Source organism: Phoenix dactylifera, chromosome 15 (assembly GCF_051530095.1).
Source record: "Phoenix dactylifera cultivar Ajwa chromosome 15, Ajwa_hap1_PhDact_Kaust_v1.1, whole genome shotgun sequence".
Taxonomy (NCBI): domain Eukaryota; kingdom Viridiplantae; phylum Streptophyta; class Magnoliopsida; order Arecales; family Arecaceae; genus Phoenix; species Phoenix dactylifera.
Window position 1 is genome coordinate 17,765,871 of NC_143204.1, and position 21,630 is coordinate 17,787,500.

General features: G+C 42.7%; 1 protein-coding gene, 1 long non-coding RNA gene and 1 pseudogene across 3 annotated transcripts in view; 2 read left to right on the forward strand and 1 right to left on the reverse strand.

Moving 5' to 3' along the window:
* The first annotated feature begins 1,882 nt into the window (after window positions 1–1,882).
* LOC103704253 (protein TUNICAMYCIN INDUCED 1-like) lies at window positions 1,883–4,403 on the forward strand (annotated as a pseudogene). Its single transcript, XR_015973636.2, has 3 exons — window positions 1,883–2,299; window positions 2,469–2,803; window positions 3,468–4,403. The product of XR_015973636.2 is annotated as a protein TUNICAMYCIN INDUCED 1-like (transcript).
* Window positions 4,404–8,618: 4,215 nt separating this feature from the next.
* LOC148699904 (uncharacterized) lies at window positions 8,619–13,058 on the reverse strand. Its single transcript, XR_015973637.2, has 3 exons — window positions 10,253–13,058; window positions 9,681–9,735; window positions 8,619–8,879 (listed from the first exon to the last, which is right to left on the reverse strand). It is a non-coding gene; the product is annotated as an uncharacterized LOC148699904 (long non-coding RNA).
* A 4,939-nt stretch (window positions 13,059–17,997) lies between these two features.
* LOC103704305 (uncharacterized) overlaps window positions 17,998–21,630 on the forward strand; it is a 3,814-nt gene continuing 181 nt past the window's right edge. Inside the window, exons 1-2 of the mRNA XM_039134141.3 lie at window positions 17,998–20,692; window positions 21,176–21,630. The exon at window positions 21,176–21,630 is cut by the window's right edge and continues 181 nt beyond it. Of these exons, the coding sequence (XP_038990069.3) occupies window positions 18,067–20,692; window positions 21,176–21,609 (3,060 nt within the window). The 5' untranslated portion in view covers window positions 17,998–18,066 and the 3' untranslated portion in view covers window positions 21,610–21,630. The remainder of the gene's footprint in view (window positions 20,693–21,175) is intronic.

Consider the following 21,630-nt stretch of genomic DNA (forward strand, 5'->3'; position numbering starts at 1 on the left):
TTTCCCTAAATAATATCATATTTAATCAAAAATTATTATATATAAAAAAAACATCCCACTCCTTGGTTTATTAACCATCTATTCTCCCTACAACCGACAGTTGTTTTTTTAATTTTTATAAATGCTCATTGGAAGCACCAACACAATGAAATAAGTACGAAAAAAGATTAATGGTACCTAATAATATGTAAATTAGTGGAGTAACCCCATTGAAACACACACTCAGAGACAACTGCAATTATGTTTCAAAGCTTGGTTTGGAGATCAAATGAATTAATAATTACACTCTCGTACCTTTCTTTTTTCTATTAAAAAAGATAATTTCTTTCTACATTACGTTCTCACAAGAAAATGAAAGGAATCTCCATTTGGAGGAGTTCAAAAAGTAGATGCCCATTTCAAGGAGAAATAAAACAAAGATACCATTGTATCTGTTGAAATTTGAAACTCATATTTTAACCCTTCATGTTATAGTGTTTAAATAAAACCTAAAGATAATATCTGATAGATTCTAAGGGCCATTTCATAAAAAAAAAAAAAAAAGGAAGGGCATTTAGTGGAGAAGATCAAGAGGTGAAAGAAAGAAGTGGGGTAGAGCCTCGGCTAGCGGCCAACTCACAAGGGTGAGGGGTTGAGGGAGGTAGAGAAGGGATTCAAAGAGAGAGAGGCGAGTGCAGGACGAAGCGGATGGAATCCTCTTCTCAAAGCAAAGAGGGTCCTGCCTCGACCGACCCTGGTGGGACATCGGCGAGTGGTGGGAGGGCCCGGCCGGCGGTACTACCGATGGCATTTTCTATGACACAGACAACGAGGGAATTTGCTCTGAGAGAGAGAGAGAGAGAGAGAGAGAGAGAAGAGCTAACTTGCGAGAGGTCGGAGCAGCCGGATGGAAGTTGGAGGGGGTGGCTAGAGACGGTGATCAGAAGGTGGTAGAGGGAGGTGTTGATGGCCGCCCAATACCACAAGAGAGGCCCCGATAACCATAGGTTAAAAGTAATATTCCATTGAGGACTTTATCTCTATTCTACAGAATAATTATTATTTTACAGGATACTAGGATAGCCATCCTGGGCATTAATCATCCAAACATTCAGTGCTGCTTTCTTCTTCTTCTTCTATTTTTTTCTTTTTTTTTCGCTTAACCGGATGGTTCATACAGATCTAGTACAAATACATCCAGCAAAATCAGAAAATAGCAAATCACAAAATGTTATAGGCAATACCCTTTCCACACTTCATAGAATACTTCCGAAGTGGTCAGCTATATACGAGGTCATCCAATCTGCGACCTCATTAGCCTCTCTAAAGACATACATGACATAAAACTCCATGCCATCGACCATGTTCCAAATATCGCGCAACAGAGGGTGGCACACGTACGCACTGCTGGTGCTCTTCATAATTTAGCGAATCACTGTAGCTGAGTTCCCCTCAAGAAGGACTGCTCTTGCCCTAAAATGCGCCAGGTATTCGGTGCAAATCTTTTGGGATTGTTAAATCCTATAGGATTGGTCTAAATGTTATTTTATCCCAACAAGTTCTTCATTTTTGCTCCTATTCTAGCCAAACTAGTTGAATTCTTTCTTGTTGATTATAATTTTTGTACTTACAAAATAAATACAATATATTTGTCAAAAAAAAGTTTGTAATTTACTTGTTTGTACTTCCAGAAGGAGGGGAGGGCAAAGCCCACCCAATTTATAATTTTACCTTGGATCCTCGCTTGATAGAGTTATAGCCATTCACGCGTCAATACATGGCGCCGGGACCACGATGACCACCGAATGTTGGTTTTTTCTTTTCCGTTCTTTCGAATCCACACTCCCTTGCGCCCACAAAATTTGCTGATTCCCATCAACACCAAAGCCTCTATTCATCCCAATCACAACCGTCAACAGACATGAAGTCCGTGAAGCAACGGTAGTGATCATGCCAAAACAGCATCTCCCTGCTCGTGACCCTCATATTCGAACCGTGGCGGGACCTCTTCCATCCAGCGAATCCTCGTCGGTAGGCTCACACCTCGCATCTTTCCCTCGCTTGTCATTGAACCATTATTTCCATGTCAGCATTAGTTCTTTTAAATAAATCGCTCAAATTTTCTGACGTTCTCGCCCTCTATCCAAAATCAAAAATCAAAAAAAAAAATCTCTTCGATTCTTCTACGAATTCCTTCTCTTTGATCGATGGCGGCTCCGTCTGGATTCGCGGTGATCCTCCTCGCCCTCCTCACGATCGGAGCTGCAAACGCTGTCATCTCCTCCGAGTCCCTCAATCCCCCGTCCCCAAGGCGATCTTGGTAAGATTAAAAAAAAGGGAAACCCTAATAAACCCTTTCCGATGGAAAATCACCCGAATTCCTGATTTGCAGGAAAAATCCCGTTATCGATGAAAAGGATTTGAGAAGCCTTAAAACGTCTTTTGAACTCTAATTCGTTAGACTGATATGTTAGCCGTTTTAATTGAAGGATTTGAGAGAAGCGATCGTGAAGGGCCTAGGGATCCAGGGGGAGGGGGGCTGGAGGTGTCGGGGTTCGACGTGACGGACGCGCTGGTGGGGCAGTCGGTGCCCTACGAGTTTGACATCAAGGTGGACAAGAAGATGGTTCCGGTCAAGCTTCTCGAGGATGTTAGCCGGTGGGACCTCGTGTATCTGCCAATTTTTAGGACGGAGGAGAAGGGCTTGGAGGAGACCGGGAGGAGACCCGATGCGAGGGTTCTGCCTGAGCTATCACCGTTTCAGCTGGCGGGACCGATGGTGCTCTGGATCCAGGACGGGGATGACATGAGGCTTTCATTGCCGGTGAGAGATGTCTTCCTTTCTTTGGCTAATTCTCCAATTATAAACGATTTAACTGTTAAAAATTCCTTTTTTTATTCTTAAATTCCACAATGAACGAAATTTTAGGAATGTTAATAAAGGGATACGTTCATTTGGATTTCATTTAAAATCTGACACAAAACTCAGTTTTTTTCTTAATAGAAGTCTGTAAATACTAGAATTTCCAAAGCCTTGATCTAGAATTTGTTCTACTTGAGGTATGTCATTTATTGGATAATTGAAGATTCCTTAAATTTGAAACAACCTGATTGAGAGTTCAATTCAGATATTATAATCCGGTATTTCGAATTGTAATTATGCAGGACTAACAAGAGCAGAAAATATCAGCATCGAGTTCGAAACTACCTTCTGGACAATTTGGAAGTCCACAGGCTTTTGTGGCTTCCTTAAAATCTCTCTGATGAAAATTTCTAACTTATACTGATCCATGTTAGGACAAATAGATATTGGTTCTGATTTGTGACCCTTTACAATCTCATCTTTTTCGTGGGTTGCTTTTGACAGCCTAAACAACTCAAATGTTGTGTCTCTGGTATTATTATGGCACTACTTTTCCATCTTGCACAGTTGTTATCTTAGTTCCTGAGTGCTAATCATTGAATTTACCATTCGTTATTGTTTGCAGCATGATGTAGAAGCTGGTAAGCTGAAGAAGGTTCTCCTATCAGATGGTGCTGTGGTGACAGTCAAGGGTGCCAGGTCCGGCAGCCTCAGGCACCTGCTTGATCTCCCCCTCCCCCTCAACTGCACACACCCCAAGAATCGTCCTATGGCATCGGACCTCCTAACCATCACAGAGGCCCTCCGCAATGCTGCACGTTCAAAATAGAAACCACTCCTGTCCCTCTGCATTGTTGGTCCAACTTCCCTCACCTCTTCACCATCCATGTCCCCCAATGACAAGCTCAAGCTGAAGCACCTTGCCCCCGGGCTTGTGGAGCTCTCATCCTGCTCTGTCCCAGCTGCCTCTGACTTCATTGAATCGGTCTGATTTAAATCTTAGGGTTTTGAAGAGCTATTGCATCAGTGTTGGGAAAGAAGGGACAGGAGGAAGGATCATTCCGATTGGTGAGGGCGGAGGTAGCGGCACGAACTTATGTGAAGATGGGGTTCGCTGTGGAGAGGAGTCTTTTGGATCGGGAGGTGGACCGGTCAGGGTTCCTGGAGTGGAAGACAAGGCCAGAAAAGGCCATGGCTCACTTTGAGGTGCTGACTCGGGTTGAAGACAATGGTATGGTGATCCCTGAGAAGATTGCAGCAGTCCAGCCATTCAAGATTGAGGACAGTGTGCTGGCTAGTGTTCAGACTAGGAATGTGTCCATGTCCCAGGTTTCGGCAGATTACTTCGCACTGTAATCCTGTCTTCTAATTATTCTAGTCTTGCTGAAGAACAGAAAATGTAAAGATCTATAGCAAGCAATCAAAGTTTTCTTGACTTTGCATTGCTAGCTGACACATTTTGTTAAATCATAATTTTGTCCGATAATGTATGTAGAGTTTAAAGTGATGAATGTCATATTATAATTTATAAATGATATAAAAACATGGCATCATGATTCTATTATCTTGTTGGTCTACATTTTATCCCTCTTCTTGTTGGGCTGGAGTTATATTTGAACTGGACCGCTGTGAATGCATCAACACTTCCAACTGTCTATGCAGAGAGTATACTGCAAGATGGCTCGGATTATCCCATAACAATAAACCTTCCTCCTACAGATTGGGATTGGTTGGCTAGATATTGCTTCATCACTGGCTCCTGTCCATGGTCAGGTCATTCATAGCCAAAACCATTCATTGTTATCTTCTGCATTTCATCCCATTCTTTGGAAGAGATTGCATAACTGTCAGTAGGACAGGGACTGGCATTGCTCAGCCTCTTAGTATTCACCCGGATTATGTAATTTTAGTCTTCTCTACGATAATTGTTCCATACTCAGTTATTGCTGGTCACTTCATTTTGTATATTGTGCAATAGCATAATTTTGTCTATTTATTTGTGTCGCATAATCTCGAAGTGATGTATTACATGAGTTATGCCTTGTATGCAGTTTGTTTGTTTGGTATCCAATCAGTCATGCATATCTCACACTGTTTTTACAGTGCCAGCTTCAGCGTGTCCATTAAATTGTTTCCTTAAAGTCTTTCAACTTTATAACATGGAACACAGGAGTACTATTTACACTTCCACTTGGTAGTTTACTAAATTGCTAGTCAACCACTTCTTTTGGTAGTTGCTAGTCAACAACCCCTTTTGATTGGATTCAGGTGGCAAGAGATAATGCAGCAGGTGATTGTTGAAATCATGGAGAAATGTGGTGCTAATGTAGGTGTCTCTTCCCTGGTAAATTTTCAGTTTCACTAGAGTGACTTTGCCATTTCATCGTATGGTCATATGTTGGCCTTTAGTTGTCCATTATCTATTGTCAGTGAGCAAATAAATATGCTGATGAACTCTATTTGCTTTCCTGAACTTAGTGTTACCTTGCCTCTCTGACATCATCCAGCAATGCATTTTAAGTTGGGATATTGATACAACTGGAACATTGTCTAAAGTGGAGGCATAGAATTAATACAGCTGTAACACAATGGCTATTATGAATCCAGCGTTGGTTGAAACACTGGTTGTACACATGCTGAGTTGCAGGTCCTCTGTGCAGGCAGAGGAGATGGTTTCAGTGTGTTCTTTGATTATGTGATAGGATTTCGTGATTCCATGTCATCAAAATGCTTGCATGTTTATTAGAAAATGAAATCTTATTGGCCAAATGTTAATTAAAATTATCAATCTAAGCTTTTCAAGGTCATTTATTTGTAATGGATAAATTTCAGTCATCTTATTATATGGCGGATGATGCTCAGATGATCAAAATCCAAATTCCGGGAGCCGTACAGATATGCATTTTTTTGTCTGGTATTGATCAAGGTGCAGTCTGTTTTCGCATGTAGAGGTCCTTATGCTATTCTCTCTTTACATGTAGAGGTAACTCGTAATATGTTTTAAACTTGTTATTTCCTGAACCTATACAAATATACAAAGGGTTATTTTACCCCTATGTGGAGAAGATTCAAACTAAACACAATTTACCGGATAAGGGCGATGTGTTAGAATTATTATAGAGAACACCCCTTTATCGCCATTCTATGCTGAAGAAGTTCTCTTATGGGTCTTGTTAAAAATCTCATGATGCAGCCAATGTTTCTGTAACATTTTTTTTTTCACTTGCTATAGTCGTAGCTCTGATGCTTTCCTCGTTGTGGCATGCTTTCTTCTATTTCAACGATGGATTCTGTCATTGGCTTCTGAATTTTACCTTCAATCAGACAAACGCTTGTTTTGCAAGTTGTTCTTTCAATTCTTGATGAGTACAAAATCTTAAGATGTTTGACTTTTAGACCTTTTGGTGTGACTTCATGCATTAGGTATGTAACAAGATCTTTGGATTGTTGGTGGGAGTGAAAGAATATTGAACGAAATGGAACAATGCTTGAGATGTAGTAAAATTGTTCGATCACAAGCATGAAACTATTGCTAAACTTCATTCTCTCTTGTTTGAGAATGAATAGTTACAGTTCTTGGTTTCCTATGCACTTAAATTTTCATTCTGTTTGAACAATTAATCCATCTTTGTTTTTAAAATAAAAATCAAATCACTTTCCCAAAAAAAGAAGAAAACAAATCAATGTGCCAGTTGTACATTACCACTATCAAGACAGGTCTCTCATCTTTCAACATATAGAAGAATATCTTTTATTATTCAGAATTGCTTGAGACATCATTCTTGTTTCCAATATTATCACTCAAAGAAGGCTTGAATGACCTTTCATTAGTCATAGACCATAATTGCACCAGCATGTCTTTTTATTTCTGCCTAAGGATTCTTATTCTCTGTTTCTACTTACTGAGGGCTAAATTCTTCATGGAACACAAGCTTTTTTAAATTCTATTTACTATAAGATCAATCTTGTGTTGGTTTCTTCTATTTACTATGTAATTTCCTTACTTTCCAATTGTCACCATCTGATGCGGATGATGCATTTATGGTAGCTGCTGGTTATTTTAAGCATTTTTAATGCTAAATACATCTAAATTAGAATATGTCTGCTTTATTTTTCTGGAAGGATAGTCGGTAATAATTCCTAGAATTTCATTATTTTCTCAGCTGCGCATCATCCTGGCTGCAGATCCAAGCTAAATGGTTCCAGGTTAGAATCAGCGTTCAAGGTAACTGCATGCCTATCTACTCTTAAGGTTGGTTTCCAATGAAGAAGCCGTTGACTCTTCCTTTGTTACTCATCTAACATGGCCATTCTAATGCAGCTGTTTTCCATTGTGGTGGGCAGTGCTGAGAACCACAACCAGATTTCGGTTGAAACATGCATCAGTCCAGTACTAGAAATTGGATGGCTGCAAGAGCAAAATGCTAATGGCGCCGGCATCGATGTGGCTGTTCCATTCTCACACCCTCTTTAATTGGTTAGGATCGAAATCGAGGTTCACCTAAAAGATATGGAAGATGGGCCCTGTGCAATCTCAATGAGAGGACGGGTGGTTGAGCTCCAGATCTTATGGGGTTCCACCATGCTCTTGCATCTAATAAAGCTAGTCAGGCACATGCAGTGATAGAGATGGCTTGTTTACGTGAAGAAGCCCACCAACCAGTTCACCCCTTGCTCTTATCAATACAACGTTTTCCAAATGTATTCAATGTACCTCCTCACTTGGAATAGATGTTTCTTTCTGAAAGTGAAACTGTAGTCTAGCGTGCACTATCAGCAAGCTGAACTGTGGCCCAGTTGTTTCATCCCTCCATTTGGAGGAGGTTCCATCCTTGAATCTTATGAGGTATTTTGACATGGGGATTCTCTCTTCATGTATATAAGATGATTGATTGTGCTCTAGTTATTATTATTATTATCATTCAAAGAAAAAGAACTGAACCAAGATGATGTTATGCGTCAAAGAAAGGTGGATGGCGGCCATGGCCTTTACAGCGTGACAATGATTTGAATGGATGAATTAAGAATATGTTCTGTTTGCAGTTATTCTTTTGATTGAGATCCCAAATTGGAGAGAGGTGAGCTAGACTGAACGTTCATGTGGCAGGATTATAGCAAAAGCCTTGCAAGAGCTTCTGAAGCTGTAGAAATTAAGGTCATGTTTTACAAGACTCTAGCACAAGCAAATGCGCCTGATCCTTCAATTTAGTACGTGAGGATTTAATTTAGATTTAATTTTTGTTTTTAAATTGTGTATAATTGTTTCTTTCTTGACGAAACTTACAACCATTCTTGCATGTGGGCACCGCATACATATGCCTATACAACCTTCTACTGTTTCTGTAACAACCCAGGACCTCACCCAAAATGGCTAGCCGGAAGGTATTATTTGGGTTCCTTGATCCTGTATAAGTACCCAAGATCTACCCAGCGAATAACCGATGTGGGACTAAACACACGCTCGCACGGATCCTCACATACTCCCCCCGTTCAAGCCCTGACGTCCTCGTCAGGCTAAGGGTTCATATCTATTCAAATCTAATTACAAACACCACGATTGGCTTGTGGTCAGCTCCAATGGATCCGTGCTGCAGTGTCCCCCAGTCCACATAGGTTATGGGCTGGGTCCGCTCTGATACCATTTAAGTTGTCACGCCCCCGACCCGAGATTTGCGAACCGGAGGTCGCGCCAACCGCCACACACCCGTAGGAAACTCTCCCCACGAGCATGCAAGGCATCTTCACCAAACATCTCAATTTTATAAATCTAAATTGATTTAACTGAATAAATGCAATCTTATTCCATTGACTGATTCAAGTCATAATGTCTCACAGTTCTAAATACGCAGCGAAACAATAATTGGCCAACATGCAGAACCTAATTCTTAAAATGACAAAACCTTGCAAAGTCCAATAATCATGATAAATGTCCATAATAATCAATTCAACTTAAATAACCCTAATCTAAGATAATTTGGGCCATAATTCTTCTAGTCGCTCTCCCATTTTGAATCCCCAATAGTCTAGTTCTCGGAATCTGTAAAACAACAAGAGATGGTATAATGAGCTAGACAGCCTAGTAAGTAATGAACACTCTAACTAGATAAATCAAGCAGTAATATGTGGAAAATAAATATAAATGCAGTTCCAAAGTACAAGTCAAATATGTCTTAAATTCATAAGATTCTTTTCACGGTTTCGAGATTCTTTCACATATTCAATTCATCTTGTCAATCCTGAACTATGACCACATGTTCCCTGTGGCAGGGTCATCAACACCGACTATTCTTCTTGCGGTGAGTCCTTCAGGACAATCAATTGCCAACGTATCTGCCCCCATTGGTGGGGTCCTCAACATAGCCAGGTCGAAGTTCAATTAGTTCTCTATTTCATAATTCAGTCATGAAAACATGCAGTGTCAAAACCAAATATTGTTCATATCTTATGTTATTTCAATTTATCAGATTCAACTCAACAGCCAGGATCTATGGCCACATGTTCCCTGTGGCAGGGTCATATCACCGACTATTCTTCTTGCGGTACCAATGTATTAGCCCCCATTGACAGGGTCCTCAACATAGCCCGACTGCAAGTCTGAATCTATTTCACGTCTTTATCTTTTTTTTTACATTATGTTGAGTGTTCTAAGCCGAAAAGTACAATGTCAGAGCAATTAAACACAATTCAAATCAGAAGCAACTACGTTCAATCAGAGTCATACAATATTCTAAAAATATACATATAATCCATACATCAAATTCGAAATCACGAATAATTCGATTCGTAAAACATACTTATAGTTTGCTGATAAATCTAGAAAAGAGGTTACATCACTTACCTTGCAAACGCGATCCACAATAAATCTAATTAATTCCGCAAATCCCTCGCAGAACCTAATATTCAAAAACCATTTTCTTCTTTTAAAATTCATCACAATATATATATACAAAGACTTAAATTTTTAATATCCTCCCATGGGTGGCCCTGCAGGAGTGCCTAGCACTCCGAGTGCGGGTTCATACCCGTAAACCACCCCCCTCTCTTATTCATTTTTTTTTTCTTTTTCTTCTTTTCTTTTTCTTTTTCCTTCTTTTTTTTTCTCTCCTTTCTTCTTTTCTCTCCCGACTCCCCCCTCTTCTCCTTCGGTGAAACAGGGGGTCCCGTGACCCCCCCTTCTTCTTCTTCTTCTTCCCTCTCGGTCAGACTCCGGGGCAACCATGGTGGCCGGCCCCGACGACGGCAGGAGGCGGCGGAGCAAGCCCGACCACCCCCGGTAGCGAACACGCCGACGGCTAAAGCATACAGCCGAAGCAGAGCATCCCGTTTTGGGCCAAAATCCGGCGATCGGCCGGCTCAAAACCCCCATACACCATGGCTAATCACCAAGAGAGGAAGAGGAGAAGGCCTTACCTCAGCCCCGATGCAGGTCCGACGACTTTCCTTTCCGGCGGCAATGAAGGAAAAAGGGTCATCCGTGTTCTCGGCTCTCCCTCTTCCTCTCTCTCCGGAAACGCGAAGAAGACCCTCCCCCTTTCTTCCTTGGGTGTGGCGGTCTCCTTCGGTGGACTCAAAGGAGAGGGAGAAGGAGAAGGAGCCCTAAAACAGGGGCTCCTTCTTCTTCGGGATGGATCCCTCCATCCCGTTGCCTCACGTGCGCCGCACGTGAGGCCAAAACTTGGGACTAGGCCGGTCAAGTGGACCGGGCCCAGTTCCAGGGTCTCACATTCTTCCTCCCTTAAAATAATTTCGTCCTCGAAATTAACTCACTTAAGGCTTCAAATTTTGAAAGTATAAAAACATCATATCATTCCCGAGCTCCTAAACAATCCCCATCTCGAAATGCAGGCTCACAAGATTTTGGCAAAATTATGGCATCTTAAAACTTAATCCTTTCCATCTATGATTCATAGCAAGTTCTTTTGATCTCTTTCAAAATAAGACTAACCTTCCAGCCTTGGATTAAAATGTCATAATTCTTTTTTTTTTCAAGAAATTAATTGCTCCTGATTAATTCTACATAGAAATTTAATCGGTTAAATGTAAGTAGGAGAAAGCTTTAGTATCAAATGCTCCTCATTTTTTTTTCCCATGATATAATGATCAACCTTTGTCTTATAAAACCTCAAGCCCTTTCAAATAGCCAGATTAACAATGTTAGAATTAGGAATAGGAGATCCATGTTAAAACTTTCCAGATCTAAGTCCAACCAAGTAACCATCAATCCGTTAATACTAAATTTAAGATGCCCAAGATTCTTCCAAGAATTGTCAACAATAGAAAATCCCACTGATGAAAATTACATAGCTACCTTCAGATTATTCATAGAACCAACAACATTCTTCTCTACTAGAAGACTAACCTCAGTCTTCCAATAGTTCTACTTATCAATATAATTTCATCTTATCATAAGAATAAGGTCCAATACCTCCAGATTTGGTTCCTTTTATAGATGATGTAAATCAAACTTCTCTCTCTCATAAATAAAAATCAACGTCTTAATTTTGAATAAGAACATCAAGTTTCTTTGTCAAAATATCAACTACTCTTGATTAATCGATCTATCACAAGATTAGATCATAAATAACTCTAATCCACCCCTAGTGGAATATTCATCAAAGTCACTTGACAACTTCAAGTTCTTTCAAATAGAGGGTTGATATTAATTGAAGAAGTACAAGCTTCAGATTTAGGAGGAAATAGGTCTACACCAAAATATTCCAGATCCAAAATCAAAATCGATGATCTATTAATTCTAGTCTCAAGATGTTAAGCATTTCCTTAGCATGACATAAAATTAGAGAACCTAAGATAGTGCAGCGACATCTAAAAATTCAAAATCAAATCAAGTCTTTTGTTATTAAAACTTGCCAAATTAAAGGGATAATACTTCTGACCAACTTAGAAAAATAGTTTAGACCACTATGCTTTCGCTGCGCACTCTGATTTAAACCACCATTTTTTTTTTTTGAATTCACTAATAACTTTTTTTTTAATCAAAATACTACCTTGTATTTTGAACTAAGGAGATCCAAAATTTCAATTTTCACGTAAAGCCTAGAAAGAAATCTTTAATTCTCGTCCCCTACTTTACCTCAAGCCATCCGTCTAGATCCACCCTCGGGTCAAAATTGATTGAATCTTAATTCTCTTATCAGTTCAACTAGAGGATTCTAAGTCAAACTCCATGTAAAATCAACCAGAAGAATTCTCTCAATGCTCGTCCAAATTAGAAGGCGTTAAATCAATACAAATGAGTAAAACCAACTCAACCATCTCTCCTAAAGTTTTCTTCATCGAGATCTTTAGCATTTATTAAAAATCCTTCATCATAACCATGTAAGCCTCTAAAATACAAGTTCTTTATGCAAATCTAGATTTTATCAGCAACCGCAACAATATTGACAAAAGACCCTAGACCGGCTTAAATCCAAACTTTGAATTGAAGTTTTATATACATCACATAGTCTCCGATAGACATGAACAAGATCTATTATTTGGATCCAAAGACGATAATTTAAATTAATAATAATCCACCGAGATGAATACTTTACAATCTCCAATAAAATTATTTCCTCAAGATTGATAATTATTTCTTAATTCTGTCAAAAGAATAAGCTACAAATTTAAGAGAAAAGAGATCTAGGCTAAAACATTCCAAATCCAAGATCAGCTAATGCAAGAACCATTAATCCTAGACTTGGGATGCCAGATTTCTCTCTCTCTCTCTCTCTCTCTCTCTCTCTTACAACAGATAGAAGAACCTATTAATAACATGATAATATCCAATCAAAATCAAAAACACTATTTTTTTCTTTGACAACGAAATTCTCCTTAACAAGAAAACCCATCAGAAAATATTTTCCAATCATAGAGTTAATATCGTTGATCATCTTAAAATAATTTAAACAACCAGTATTCTCATAATTTACTAAATTACTTCCAATCAAAATCCCAATCTATATTGTAATTTGAAAAGATCTAAAATTTCAAATTCTCGGTAAAGCCAAAGAATAATTTTAGAATTTTATCCCAAATATCTTCTCCATCTACACAGGAGTTTCATACATGATCCGCATACAGTTTTCAATCCTCGAAGAATATTTTAATCAAGCACTGTAAAAAGGTTTCATAGCCCAAATCTTAAACAACTTTATATAAATGGATCTTAATTTGCCTCTAAAAAAATTATCTTCAAAATTAAGCAAAATCATAGTATACCTCCTTATCAATTTTTGAGTTTACAAGTTCACTTAAATAATAAATAATCACAATGCATGATAATATTCCATGACTAATACTCTTTCACTTAACTTAGTCAAAATCCAATTAATAATATCTTGGAATACAAATTACTCCATCAAGAAAACTCTCAAAATAGTCTATTCATAATTTGGCTATAAACATAGTTAGCTAGCATTTTGATTTCAGTATCACAAAATTCAGATAAGATAGCACAAATTTACCACTAACAAAAGTAAACAAAGATATTGGTCTTCTTGCCCCATCTCTCAAACTTTCCGACAAATTCTTAGAATCCTAAAAGCTAAGCTCTGATATGACTAATCATGATTCCCAAGTAATCTTAAACCTAAGCTCTGATACCAAATGTCACGCCCCCGCCTCTGCGAGGCACGTGAGGCACCTAGTGCCCACGTGGGGGCCACATGAGGGGGGAACACGGGGCTCCCCTGTCAGATATTGTCCGGTTCTGGGGCTTCACGCAAGCGTCCTTCACCCCTCCCCGATTTTGTTTTCCTTCCAAAACGCGTCTGCAGGATTAGGAGACACCCGCCTCATATGCCCCGGCTCTAAAACGAGTCTTTCCGATGTGGGACTATTGGGCCTCACACCTGTCACGCCCCCGCCTCTGCGAGGCACGTGAGGCACCTAGTGCCCACGTGGGGGCCACATGAGGGGGGAACACGGGGCTCCCCTGCCAGATATTGTCCGGTTCTGGGGCTTCACGCAAGCATCCTTCACCCCTCCCCGATTTTGTTTTCCTTCCAAAACGCGTCTGCAGGATTAGGAGACACCCGCCTCATATGCCCAGGCTCTAGAACGAGTCTTTCCGATGTGGGACTATTGGGCCTCACACCCTTCCCACCATCGGACGAGAGCCGTCCTCGGCTCTGATACCAAATAAGAGCCGTCCTCGGCTCTGATACCATTTGTAACAACCCAGGACCTCACCCAAAATGGCTAGCCGGAAGGTATTATTTGGGTTCCTTGATCCTGTATAAGTACCCAAGATCTACCCAGCAAATAACCAATATGGGACTAAACACACGCCCGCACGGATCCTCACATTTGTAACAATCCAGGATCTCACCCAAAATGGCTAGCCGGAAATTACTATTTGGGTTCCTGGATCCTGTATAAATACCCAAGATCTACCCAGCAAATAACCGATGTGGGACTAAACACACGCCCGCACGGGTCCTCACATACTCCCCCCGTTCAAGCCCTGACGTCCTCGTCAAGCTAAGGGTTCAAATCCATTCAAATATAATCACAAACACCACGATCGGCTCATGGTTAGCCCCAATGGATCCGTGTTGCAGTGTCCCCTAGTTCACATAGGTTATGGGCCAGGTCCGCTCTGATACCATTTGTAACAACCCAGGATCTCACCCAAAATGGCTAGCCGGAAGGTTACTATTTGGGTTCCTTGATCCTGTATAAATACCCAAGATCTACCCAGCGAATAACCGATGTGGGACTAAACACGCGCCCGCACGGGTCCTCACAGTTTCATTGTTATTTCATATTAATTTAAAAACCAAATTATTATCTTGCAAGCTAATCTTTTCACTTGTTAGTTTATATTACATTAAAATATTTAGCGGGTTTTTTTTTCTCTTCTATTTCTTTCTGCATTTCAATCTAATAAATGGGTACATGGAGCATCATACATTAAAACACTTTATGCATCACCATAGATGTAACTCATGCATTTGACACATGGCTGCCACCATCATTTTCTCCAACCTTAATGTAAGCCTATGGACCATGGCATCCATCCACTTTGCAGGTCAAATTGTTAGGACTCATTTAGTTCACGGAAAGAATTTTTTTTCACCGGAATAATTTTTCTAAAAATATGATGCCTAGAAAAATGGTTTTGGCATACTGGTTGATCATGAAAGTGCAGTACATTTCATAGTAATTTATGTTTGATTGAGCATCTATTTTTTAAAAAATTTGCATGAAATAGCTATTATATCCATAATAAAGGAAAATACTTTATCTATAGATTTTTGATGATTTAAGATTTTTTTTAAAAAAAAATGGATCTAATTTTTAATCGGTAGAAAAGTAGTTTTTTCATGTCCGTTTTCGATAGAAATGTATGGTTTTAAGAGCATTTTCTTTTCTCTCGCGAACAAAATGAGTCCTTAATAGTCCATCAAATGAGCTTCTGAATGCATGCGTGAGCACGGTATCACACAAACAGCAAGTACATCGAGCAATTAACCCAGTGCCAATGATGCAATCCTTGCTTGTTGGAACCAGGAACTAGAAGTGCTTGGAGGAAGTGCCTTGAATGGGTCTACCATGTTTCCAGAAGAAGAATTGGTGGTGGTGGTAAACAGCCGGAGATTCTGGACATGGTGGTGGTTCGAGCCGTCTAAGGGCCAGGAGACAAAGAAATCGCCGTTCGAGACAATTACAATCCCCCTTGGCACCCAAAGGGCCCATTGGCTCACTCCCCAACAACACTTATTAGCCATAATAATGACCATCCTTGCAATATAAAATGAGACACATCATGACTTAAAAACTAGTTAACTATATGATTGAAAGGCAGCACACATTTCAAATCTTGTGTTTGCCATAGCCTGAGTAGCCCAAAGACAACAATGGAGAGGATAAAATAAACCAAGTATACATGTTGATATGCCACCACAAATCTTAATGCTAAAGGGAGGCTACAAGAGCCTTGTAGTCTATAAGTTAATATGCCACCCCATGCACCACCAGCAGGCAGGGATCAAAATAATTACTATACCCACACATGCATGATACATGCATGATATAATTAGAATATTTCCTCTCGATACATTCATAGAAAAATGATCGTCTCTTTAACGTTATCTAAGTTTTTGTGGAAACATAGGTTTACGTTTATGATCCACAATTAGGCTCTCTTTTTTCCCAAATGACTTGGGGTCATAAGATGTTAGATGGGAAACTTCATTTTTATTAACATAAAAGCATTTGAGAAGAAGACTAGAATGAAAATGATAACGACTTATCAATTATTCCATAAGATTTCTCAATTCAATCATCTGTGTTACACCAAATCCAATTGTTCGAGCTAATCTGTGATCTTCTTGTGATTTAGCAGACAAGATAATGGTAGAATAATAAAAATTATAGGGTCTTGGATTGAAAGTTTTTCCCCCGTGAAACCTTACTGGATACCAGGGGCGGTCGGACGGGAGCATATTCCTTGTGAGGTCCAGGGGGATGACGCAATTGCCGGATGGGCCTGAGAAGCCGTCGCTTTCCCTTGCAACTCGCTGTGCGTGCTGAGTTGTTGGGGGACGGGAGAGAAAGGGAGAGATGGTGGCCGTTTGGGCTGTTTCTCGAGGACGAAGAGGAGAGGATAATAACCCTGCCGGGAAAGCACGGGACCACGTAGAGCTGGAGCATGGTTAGGTCGCAATTCAGTGCGGCCTTCGAGGATGGACTCAGGACTTTAATAGTTGTGAGCCGAGACAAAGGTGGGCCTCCTATCCTCCTCTGCCCTTCCATCTCACAGAGAGAGAGAGAGAGAGAGAGAGAGAGTTAATGAGTGTTTGTTTTCCTTTGCATGGCGAGTTAATGAGTGTTTGTTTTCCTTTGCATGGGCGAGAGAGAGAGAGAGAGAGAGAGAGTTAATGAGTGTTTGTTTTCCTTTGCATGGGGGGGAGAGAGAGAGAGAGTCAATGAGTGTTTGTTTTCCTTTGCATGGGCTTGTCAGTCAAGGAGTCTTGAACGGACCAGATTTGACTGTCGCCTTGAACAAATAATGGCATCCTTGGCCTTGACATTTGAAGTCTACCGCATGTTTCTACGACAAGCACACAAAAATATGACAGTAAAGACTGATGGGTAAATAGGAATACATGGCATGGCTGCTCTCTGCTAGATTCTGGACAGCATGCATGGATTCACACAAGAACGAATGGTGTAGCAATAGCTGAATCATATTAAATAACATTGTTCGTAAAATAATTGTTGTTTTATTTGCAAAATATATTGATCTACTTGGATTATATGCCAGGATGGGTGTGAACAAAGAAAGCTTTAAAGGGTGCACGCTGCATTTAGAAAATGACTTTCCTGTCTTGATCTCTATAGACAAAGAGTGACAAACAACAAGGTGCATTTTTCAAGTTCTAAAATCAAAATAACAAGCTACCACTCTAATTGACAAATCAACAATAAAGAATCATTTCATTTGAGTATATGCATTCTTCCTTATTTTTATATATCTAATTGAAATGTATCTATCAAAGAAGCAATATAATTTGATTGTGCCATAATCAAGTTTTGCATTATTGCCTAACAAATTGCATGTCACATATAATAAGTAGTCCTTGGTATCCAATACAATATGTTGCATTAGACTTGATAAGTGGAGATCGTTCTGCAATACGGCGATTTAGTCTGCACATTTGAATTAAAATCTAGAAAGTAAACACCGTGTTTTACATCAACCACCAAATTTTTTGTATTAATCACTCTAAGCTCTTAATTAGCTTTCATAACTCTCCTTTGCCATACAAGATTAGCAGACAGTCAAAATTTTCATTCATTTATTTAACTAACAATTATCCTCCAATCTTCCTGTTTTATTTGCAGGCATACCATCGTATGTGCCGGACTATTCTTGAACCGCAGTGCATGGTTCAATTCCCAGGCTCCATCCCCGGATCCCCAACTCCTCTTATTATCCTGTTCCTTCCCTCCAACCCTAGCATTCAAAAATTCTAAGAAATTATTACGCACACGTATACGAAATTCTAAAAATTATATACAAGACAAAGGCCAACAGCCGGCCCCTCGATCGGATAAATCCGAAAACAGGAAAAGAATAAAAATAAAAATAAAAAATAAGCCCACATCCTTAAATCAAAAAAATTGAACGCCCCATAAAACCCACGCTCTCCACCAACTCTCTCCCTGAAGAAGAGCCCGGAGACGCTCGAGACTCGAGAGCGAGCAGGAGCGACAAAATGCCACCGCCACCGCTCTGCCTGCTCCTCCTCCTCCCGCTCTGGGTTCTCCGACCATCGTACGCCGGAGCGCCACTTCCGGACGGCGAGGCATCGGCGGACGACCAGGCGGCCCTCCTCTCCCTCAAGTCCGCCCTTTCCGACCCCGGGGCTGCCCTCGCAGGGTGGAACGCCACCGCCGCCCCCGACCACTGTTCCTGGCCCGGCGTCGCCTGCGACGCCGCCCTCCGCCGCGTCGTCTCCCTCGAGCTCTCCGGCCTCAACCTCTCCGGCTCCCTCCCCCCCGCCGTCGGCCACCTCCGACGCCTCCTCAACCTCTCCGCCGCTGCCAACTTCCTCTCCGGCCCCATCCCGCCGGAGCTTTCCTTTCTCTCCGACCTCCGCCACCTCAACCTCTCGAACAACGTCTTCAATGGAAGCTTCCCCTCTGCACTCCACCGCCTCAGAAACCTCGACGTGCTCGACCTCTACAACAACAACCTCACAGGCGTCCTGCCGGTGGAGGTGGCGGAGCTTCCCAACCTCCGCCACCTCCACCTCGGTGGCAACTTCTTCTCCGGCGTCATCCCCCCCGAGTACGGCCGCTGGGAGCACATTGAATACCTCGCCGTCTCCGGAAACGAGCTCCGCGGCGCCATCCCGCCGGAGATCGGCAACCTCAGCCGCCTCCGCCAGCTCTACGTCGGCTACTTCAACAGCTACGACGGCGGCATCCCGCCTGAGATCGGCAACCTCTCTGCCCTCGTCCGATTCGATGCCGCGAACTGCGGCCTCTCCGGCGAGATCCCGCCGGAGCTCGGCCGGCTCGAAAACCTTGACACACTCTTCCTCCAGGTGAATGGCCTCTCCGGCCAGCTGCCGCCGGAGCTCGGCCGCCTCCGGAGCCTCAAGTCCATGGACCTCTCCAACAACGCCCTCACCGGCGAGATCCCGACGACCTTCGCCGACCTCCGGAATCTAACCCTGCTGAACCTATTCCGGAACAAGCTCTACGGCACGGTCCCGGACTTCATCGGTGACCTGCCGGAATTGGAAGTGCTCCAGTTGTGGGACAACAACTTCACCGGAATCATCCCCCGGGGAATCGGCCGGAGCGGCAGGCTTCAGCTCCTCGATCTCTCTTCCAATAAGCTCACCGGCGACCTCCCTCCTGAGCTCTGCTCCGGCAACAAGCTCCATACTCTAATCGCTCTCGGGAACGCCCTCTTCGGCCCTATCCCGGAGTCCCTCGGCCAGTGCTTGTCCCTCAGCCGAGTGAGATTGGGTCAGAACTACCTCAATGGATCGATTCCTAGTGGTTTATTTTGGTTGCCCAACCTCGCTCAGGTCGAGCTTCAGGACAACCTCCTCGCCGGCGGTTTCCCCGACGCCGGCGATGCCCCGATCTCGTCAAGCCTTGGCCAGATTAGCCTCTCGAACAACCGCCTCTCCGGGCCCCTGCCGCCGTCCATCGGCAGCTTCTCGGGCCTCCAGAAGCTCCTCCTCAGCCAGAACCAGTTTTCCGGGCGAATCCCGCCGGAGATTGGCCGGCTGCAGCAGCTCTCCAAGGTCGATTTCAGCAGCAACCACTTCTCCGGCCAGATCGCCCCGGAGATCAGCAAATGCAAGCTTCTAAGCTTCGTCGACCTCAGCCGGAATAATCTCTCCGGGGAGATCCCGGTGGAGGTCGCCGGAATGCGGATCTTGAACTACCTCAACTTATCAAGAAACCACCTTGAAGGGAGTATCCCGCCGTCCATCGCCACGATGCAGAGCCTCACCGCCGTTGATTTCTCCTTCAACAATCTCTCCGGCTTGGTCCCCAGCACCGGCCAGTTTAGCTACTTCAACGCCACTTCCTTTGTCGGCAATCCGGAACTCTGCGGGGCCTACCTTGGCCCGTGCGGATCCACCGGCGCCAATGGCACGGGCTCTGCCCATGCCCGAGGCCCCCTCTCGGCCTCCTTCAAGCTTATACTGGTCATTGTTCTCCTCCTCTGTTCCATTGCCTTCGCCATCGTTGCCATCCTCAAAGCCCGGTCTTTGAAGAAGGCGAGCGAGGCCCGGGCATGGAAGCTGACAGCTTTCCAACGTCTGGACTTCACCTGCGACGACGTGCTCGATTGCCTCAAGGAAGAGAACATTATCGGAAAAGGAGGGGCCGGGATTGTGTACAAGGGCGTGATGCCCGACGGCGAACAGGTGGCGGTCAAGAGGCTGCCGGCGATGAGCCGGGGCTCGTCGCATGACCATGGGTTCTCAGCTGAGATCCAGACTCTAGGAAGGATTCGGCATCGCCACATTGTGAGGTTGCTCGGCTTCTGTTCGAACCATGAAACCAATCTTCTGGTCTACGAGTATATGCCCAATGGAAGCCTTGGGGAGGTCCTCCATGGCAAGAAGGGCGGCCATTTGCGGTGGGACACGAGGTATAAGATCGCGGTGGAGGCAGCAAAGGGCCTCTGCTATCTCCACCACGATTGTTCTCCTTTGATCCTCCATCGTGACGTGAAGTCGAACAACATCCTCCTCGATTCCAACTTCGAAGCTCATGTCGCTGACTTTGGGCTCGCCAAGTTCTTGCAGGATTCCGGTACCTCCGAATGCATGTCTGCTATCGCTGGCTCCTATGGCTACATTGCTCCAGGTGATTATTTTTCCCTACTTCTCTGGATTAGTTACTGCATCAATTGGGATAATAATGGAAATGCACTCATATAACTAACATATATACCAATGATAAGGCTTACTGCCAAGGATTTATTATGGAAAGTTGTTTTGGTGGCATGCTCTGCATCTCTTTTTAGGCTTTCACTCTGTCCTGCCTTAGCTCTAGTCGTTGAAAGCTGCAAGTTTTTCTTTTTTTCTTAAAAAAAAGGGAAATCCAAAAGGCTATTTTTAGGTTTTAATTTGCTCCTTTTAACTATAGAATGAAAAAGCTCCACCTTTAGCTTACGTATCAAACTGGGGATGTACAAATAGAAACTCATTATCGATTTCCCATGTGGAGATATCTAGTTTCTTGCTCGAGTCATTAAAACGGGCTCTAAATTCTATTCTTCATTTGATCTCAGGCACTGTATTCTGCATGATCCAGTAATGATTTAATATCTGCTATTTGGTTCTACAGAATATGCATACACTCTGAAGGTGGACGAGAAAAGCGATGTCTATAGCTTCGGAGTCGTACTCTTAGAGCTAGTGACCGGGAGGAAGCCGGTTGGGGAATTCGGGGATGGAGTTGACATTGTCCAATGGGTTAGAGAGGTGACGGATTCAAGCAAGGAAGGAGTACTGAAAATCTTAGACCCAAGGCTTTCTTCGGTCCCTCTCCATGAAGCCATGCATGTGTTCTACGTCGCGATGCTCTGCGTGGAGGAGCAGAGCGTTGAGCGCCCGACCACGAGGGAAGTCGTTCAGATCTTAACCGAGCTTCCCGGCCCACCTCCAAAGCAGGGCGAGGACCCTCCGCCACCACCACCGGTGGGTGGCGAAACGCCTCCAAGAGAGTCCAAGCCACGGCCACAGCAGCAGTCGCCACCACCTGATCTACTTAGCATTTGAAATGCAGGATTCTGAGCTCTA